We start from the raw sequence: 7,500 nt of genomic DNA, 5'->3' as shown, positions 1-7,500 counted from the left end.
CGAGGTCACACACACACACACACACACACACACACACACACACACACACACACACACACACACACACACACACACACACACACACACACACACACACACACACACACACACACACACACACACACACGATGTGCTGCTGGGTGTATGTTTGGCTCACGTATTGTTGAAGCCGGGGTGATCGAGGTCGTGACACACAGCAGCTGTCATGAGAATCAGAACGTCCACCTGAGTGATCTTCTCCTGAAAATGAACACACACACACACACACACACACACACACACACACACACACACACACACACACACACACACACACACACACACACACACACACACACACACACACACACACACACACACACACACCACCTTTATTATCAGCCTACTAAACGCTGACATCTGTGTGATATCTCTGAAGGTGTTGATCCTCCTGCTGTGTGCAGCACCGTGCTGCGTTCAGGAACTCTCTCTGAACTTGTTGATCTCACCTTGTATGTGTGCTGATGTGTGTGTAACCCTTGTTTCAAGCTGAATGTGTGTGTGGGACAGATGTTTCACCATTTGTCCTCCAGCGAGTGGAGACTCCCTCCTGCCCCCTCCATCTCTTCCCATCCTCCTCCTCCTCATCATCTGATCCTTCCCCCCTCACAGCTGTTCCAGTCCCATGACGTCTGATCTTTCCCCGCCCCTCCTCCCCCCGACGACCTCAGCACCACTGTACCTGTCATTTGATCAAAAGCTGCTTCATTCAGAGAGGAACACTTTACAGCCCTCCATCGTCTCCATACTGACAAGTTCAATGCACAACTCAGACTCCATAAACTCCTCCAGAGACAGGAGACATTACACAACTGACCTCATGGGTGGGTTGCCCCTTTAAGTTGATGGTTACATGTCATGAAATGTCATCCCTCACCTTTCCACCTGGGTTCTAGTATTTTACTGATTAAAACTGCTTTTCTTGTGAGGAAAACCTCGTTCCAAAGTCCACTGACACTTGGGACTATGCTAATGATAATGCTAACAGTAGAGTCTCTCAACAGGCTGTCATGTCACTCGCTTTGCGAATTTAGACAGGAAAAGTTGTTTAAAATATATATATATATATATATATATTTGTTTATTTATTATACAAGGTGTGTGTTTGGTGCTGCACTTTTTGCTGTGGAAACTCACTTCCCTTCATACCATGAGGACGTACCTGCAGGCTACAGAGGCAGATCATGCTGTACATCATTTGAGTTACACAGAAACAGTGGCGGAAGTTGTGGAAGGGGTTGTTCCTGTAGTTGTCATGGATACACAGCTACAAACACACAGAGAAACTGTTTCAACAAACAGCAGCATGGAAATGTACCGTCATCCTCAGAACAAAAAATATCTTATTATTCTGGTCTTTAAAGTCTCCTTCAGTGGGGAAGCTGTTATATTATGATCATCATCATTATTATTATTATCATTATTACTATCATCATTATTATTATCATCATAATTATTATTAATACTTTTATCATTATTATTATCATCAGTATAATTATTATTATCATGATTATTATTAGCATCATTATCATCATCATCATTATTACTATTATCATTATCATCATCACTATTATAATTATTATTAGCATTATTATTATTAGCATCATAATTATTATTACTATTATCATTATTATAATTATTATTAGCATTATTATTATCATCATTATTATAATCATTGTTGTCATATTTCCCCCCTATGTTTACACTTATTGTATTTGTTATTCCTATTGTTATTATCATCGTTATGATTATGTTGTAGCCCAGCGGTGTGTTGCTCTGTTTCTCACCAGCCATCTCTTGAGTGTGATGGGGTTGATATTGAAGTCCCTGACCAGTCCCAGGTCATGGTACATGTGTTCCAGGCAGCTCAGCATCTGCAGGAACACGGGAACACGTCAGTGGCATGTCGGAGTGAAGCCACAGATGATCACATGAAGAAACAGAAGATCACTTCTGTCACTTATCTCCTTTACATCTGTTTGACCAGCTACGATCATAACATGAGTCTCAGACTGAACTGTTGGTGCATTCTGGGTAATATAGACAGCAGGATTTAATAAGGAACATAAAAGATGACATCTCTGGTTCTGCTGCACTTCATCCTTTTTTTAAATGATGTTCTAGAAATATTCAATCTGTCACTTTACAAAGTCAATAGTGTCACTCAGTAGAATCTAACTTCAGGCAGCTGATGTTCAACAACACAATAAGGACATAATAATAAACAGTTAGGAAATCATGTGTCAATAATTCAGCCAATCAGAGCGCAAGTCTCACCTCATTGGGCTCCCACTGCCACGCATCGAATGTAGGCAATCTAAGAGCTTCTACTGTCTCCTTAGACAGATGGTACTAAACACACAGGAGGGAGGAGAGGAGAGGAGAGGAGAGGAGAGGAGAGGAGAGGAGAGGAGAGGAGAGGAGAGGAGAGGAGAGGAGAGGAGAGGAGAGGAGAGGAGAGGAGAGGAGAGGAGAGGAGAGGAGAGGAGTCAGGTCAGTCTTACCTCGTTGGCCTCCCACAGCCAGACGTCAAAGGCAGGTTTTTTCAGGGCCTCTATGGTCTGTTGTGACAACATGTACTGCAGACAACAGAGCTGGAGTTAACCTGACCGCCACGTCTGGCTCGGGGCCACACACATACACACATATACACACATACACACATCTACACACATACACACATATACACACATACACACATCTACACACATCTACACACATATACACACATACACACATCTACACACATACACACATCTACACACATCTACACACATACACACATCTACACACATACAGTATACACACATCTACACACATACACATATATACACACATATACACACATCTACACACATCTGTACACACCTACACACATCTACACATATATACACACATCTGTACACATACACACATCTACACATATATACACACACACACATCTACACATATATACACACATCTACACACACATCTACACACATATACACACATATACACACCTACACACACATCTACACATCTGTACACACCTACACACACATCTACACACATCTAGACACACATTTGTACACACATCTGTACACACCTACACACACATTTGTACACATCTATACACATCTATACACACCTACACACATCTGTACACACCTACACACACATTTGTACACATCTATACACATCTACAACCCTGTAAATAAAAACTAAATGCAATGATTTACAAATCTCATAAACTCATATTTAATATAAAATAGACCAAAGAAAAACATATCAAATGTTGAAACTAAGAAATTGTATTGTTTTATAAAAAATATATGCTCATTTTGAATTTGATGGCAGCAACACGTCTCTAAAAATAATTTCTTCTTTTAACAACACTCTGTAAACGTTTGAGAATTGAGGAGACCAGTTTCTGGAGTTTTGAAAGTGAAATGTGGTCCCATTCTTGCCTGATAGAGGATTTCAGCTGCTCAACAGTTCAGGGTCTCCTTTGTTGTATTGTTCATGTCCTGATGCTCCAGATGTTTTCAATGATTGACAGGTCTGGACTGCAGGAGGCCAGTTTATCAGCGGACTCTTCTACTAGAGAGCCATGCTGTTGGAATACGTGCAGAATGTGGTTGGATGTTGTTCTACTGAAATAAACAAGACTTTCCCTGAAAGAGACGTTGTCTGGATGGCAGCATATGTTGCTCCAAAACCTGAATATATCATTCAGCATTAATGCTTCCTTCCAGATGTTCAAGCTACCCATGCCATGTGCACTAATGCATCCTGTACCATCACAGATGCTGGCTTTAGAACTGAGCTGATAACAAGCTGGATGGTCCCTCTCCTCTTTAACCTGGAGGATGCAGCGTCCATGATTTCCAAACAGAATCTCAGATTGTGATCCATCAGACCTCAGGACAGTTGTCCACTTCACCTCAGTCCATCTTCAATGATCTCGGTCCAGAGAAGGCGGCGGTGTTTCTGGATCATGTTTCTATCTGGTTTCTTCTTTAGAGAGTTTTAACCTGCATTTGTGGACACAGCGATGAACTGTGTTCACAGACGATGGTTTTCACAAGTGTTCCTGAGCCCATGCAGTGATTTCCACTCCAGAATAGTGGGTTTTTAATGCAGTGCTGCCTGAGGGCCCGAAGATCACCACCATCCAATATTAATAACCTGATTAGTGTAAGGTGTTCCACCAGGTGTTTTTTTTAATTTTTTATCTTTACACAACTTTTCCAGTCTTTTGTTGACCATCACAACTTTTGGAGACGTGTTGCTGCCATCAAATTCAAAATGAGCAGATATTTTTCATAAAACAATAAAATGTCTGAGATTTACAGATCATCACATTATTTACATTTTACACAGCGTCAGTACTTTTTCAGATATTGTACACAACTACACACATTTACACACATCTACACGCAACTGTCCACTGTGTTTGCAGAACATCAGTCCATCATATTTGGTTTGGTTTTGGATGACATAAAGAAAACATGAGTTCTCTGTGGTTCCTGGAAGCACAGTGGAGGCGTGGCCTTTGTGAGCACACCTGACATCAGCAGACTCACCTGGCTGACACAAACAGAGGTTCATCAGAGCCTTACCTTGGGGTAGGAGGGCACGTCTCTGCGAGGCGTCAGCTTCTTGTTGTCTTCCAGGAAGTTACTGAAAGAGAAAAAGCAGAAATAATAATATTATTACTTACTTCGATAAAACATACAGAAGTACACAAGTAAACAGAAGTTGGTAAAACTTCATGTTAGCTCTACAACTACCACTGCTAACTATGTCACTGTTTCTGTTAGCATTGGTACTGCTGCTGCTGGTGAATTACAGAAGACCTAACAGAGATCCTGATGATGGTTTAACTCCTGAATATTTTCATTATCTTTAATCCATATATTCATTTAAAACAGAGATACTGTGAGTCCATCCCACACTGACATCAGTCTTGATACACATTGTGGTTCATTAATTTCATGATGAGAGACTAATTGCATTTGTACCAATAACTACTACTATCACTGATTGATTACCCGTACTAATGGGACACTGAGCAGTAGGCATGCTGAGCTCTGTGTTGAGGAGGAAAACAGAAGCAGGAGGAGCTTCTAACATCTGACACCCAGTTAATGAGGATCATGTGTCCCCTGACAGAACAGCTGCTGTGTGTTCGTTAGAGTGTCTGCAGGGATCACCGAGCTGTCACCTGTTGTTTCTGGAGGCCATCTCCTCACGGAGCTTCTTGATGTCGTTGCGACATTTATCAATCTCCACCACCTTCATGCCCTCCACTGCACACAGACACAGTCGTTAATCACAACCTCATTAGACCTCTTTAAGTTCATATTTAACCTCTTCACAACATTTTAGCTGCTTAGATGTCTCTGGGTCATTGTGAGAAATTATTAAGGCCTAAATGCTTTTTAATTCGTCAACAAAAGACTGGAAAAGTTATGTAACGATTAAAAAAACAGCTGGTAGAACACCTGACAACTAACCAGGTTACCATGGCAACAGATCAGTAACATGATTGGGTATAAAAGATGATTTCAGAGAGGCAGAGTCTCTCAGCAGTGAAGATGGGGAGAGGTTCACCACTCTGAAAGACTGTGTTGGAAAATAGTTCAACAATCTAAGAATAATGTTCCTCAACGTAAAACTACAAAGAATTAGTGGATTTCATCGTCTGCGGTTCATAATATCATTAAAAGATTCAGAGAATCTGGAGAAATCTCTGAACACAAGGGACAAGGCTGGAAACCAATATTGGATGGTGGTGATCTTCGGGCCCTCAGGCAGCACTGCATTAAAAACACACTATTCTGGAGTGGAAATCACTGCATGGGCTCACAGGTGATAAACTAGCCTCCTGCAGTCCAGACCTGTCAATCATTGAAAACATTTGGAGCATCATGACATGAAAAATACAACAAAGGAGACCCTGAACTGTTGAGCAGCTGAAATCCTATATCAGCCAAGAATGGGACCACATTTCACTTTCAAAACTCCAGAAACTGGTCTCCTCAGTTCCCAAACGTTTACAAAGTGTTGTTAAAATAAGGGGTGATGGAACACAGTGGTAAACATGACCCTGTAACAACTTGGGTTTGCTGCCATCAAATTCAAAAGAAGCATATATTTTTTTTATAAAACAATAAAATTGGTTTATTTTCAATTAAATATGGATTTATGTGATATTCTGTTTTTATTTAAATTTTACAGCATCCAAACTTTTTTCTACACTGACAGATTGTTTCCATGATGACATTTCACATGTAATTGTAGTCGATAGAATCAGAGAATTTTGTATCTTTCCAGAAGCAGCAGCCAATATGAGCACTGATCTAAAACATGATTCCCAGCATGTGGTTGAGCCGGAGTGTCAGTCTGTGAATGTACACGTATGTACTGTGAGTACGTGTCAGAGGGCTGCGGTGTATGTGAAGTGTTGTGAGGAGATGGAAGGATGAACTATCAGCAAACCACTGAGTGTCAAAGTGGAGTCGATGCAGACGCTCCCCTGCCTGTCAAATACGTTAGTGTCCCAGTCGAACATAGCAGAGGTGATCAGAGCAGACATGCAGAGCAGCAAACACAACATCCTCCACTCATCAGACACTCTGAGGGCATAAGCAGCTGCAGCAGCATGGAGGCTGGATGGGACTGAGCAGATCTCTGAGTGCAACTTTATGAAAGCATATTGAGTGCGTCGTGAACTCACTGAAACAGAAGAGGAGAGACTGAGGACGCAGCAGGTGGTGGAGGAGGTCTGACTGAGGGTGGAGGAGATCCTTCAGCTGGGTATCAGTGTAGCTCTCCATCTGAACTGCAGCAGCATCACATCAACATAAACAGCTGTGTGTCTGACACTCAGCTGACTCTCAGTGTCCTCCTCCGCCCGCCTCTCTGTCATCACTCCACCTCTCTCCTCAAACACAAAGGTCGCCTCCGACAACACTCCAGGTTATATTAGAGGAGGTGGCCATGGTGACCAAAGTGATGAGAGGATGGAGATATGTGTGGGCGCCACGCTGTTGCTGTAGCAACCAGGTATCCAGGCAAATGGCATTCTTGTGTGAAGTGACTGTATGTCAGATGTAAAACTCCACTAAAGAGCAGATTGAACAAATCTGCAGAGAACATGTAATCTGTAGAGAACATGTATTCTATAGAGAACATGTATTCTGTAGAGAACATTTAATCTGTAGAGAACATGTATTCTGTAGAGAACATGTAATCTGTAGAAAACATGTATTCTGTAGAGAACATGTATTCTGTAGAGAACATGTAATCCGTAGAGAACATGTATTCCGTAGGGAACATGTAATCCGTAGGGAACATGTATTCCGTATAGAACATGTATTCCGTAGAGAACATGTATTCCGTAGGGAACATGTATTCTGTAGGGAACATGTAATCCGTAGAGAACATTTAATCTGTAGAGAACATGTATTCTGT

General features: G+C 41.6%; 1 protein-coding gene across 1 annotated transcript in view; it reads right to left on the bottom strand.

The window, feature by feature from the left end:
* The window catches only part of pde9aa (phosphodiesterase 9aa), an 11,330-nt gene extending 5,978 nt beyond the window's left edge, over positions 1-5,352 (bottom strand). The window contains exons 1-6 of the mRNA XM_069688710.1: positions 5,249-5,352; positions 4,644-4,704; positions 2,544-2,618; positions 1,827-1,913; positions 1,202-1,306; positions 158-240 (exon numbers count right to left, since the gene is read on the bottom strand). Coding sequence (XP_069544811.1) covers positions 158-240; positions 1,202-1,306; positions 1,827-1,913; positions 2,544-2,618; positions 4,644-4,704; positions 5,249-5,325 — 488 coding nt within the window. The 5' untranslated portion in view covers positions 5,326-5,352. The remainder of the gene's footprint in view (positions 1-157; positions 241-1,201; positions 1,307-1,826; positions 1,914-2,543; positions 2,619-4,643; positions 4,705-5,248) is intronic.
* Positions 5,353-7,500: the final 2,148 nt, after the last annotated feature.

This window comes from Brachyistius frenatus, unplaced genomic scaffold, assembly GCF_029030835.1.
Source record: "Brachyistius frenatus isolate BFR_SWC_R1_liver_20210118 unplaced genomic scaffold, ASM2903083v1 Contig_686, whole genome shotgun sequence".
Lineage (NCBI taxonomy): Eukaryota > Metazoa > Chordata > Actinopteri > Embiotocidae > Brachyistius > Brachyistius frenatus.
The sequence above is the reverse complement of the archived record's forward strand: the minus strand, read 5'-3'. Positions and strand labels throughout refer to the sequence as shown.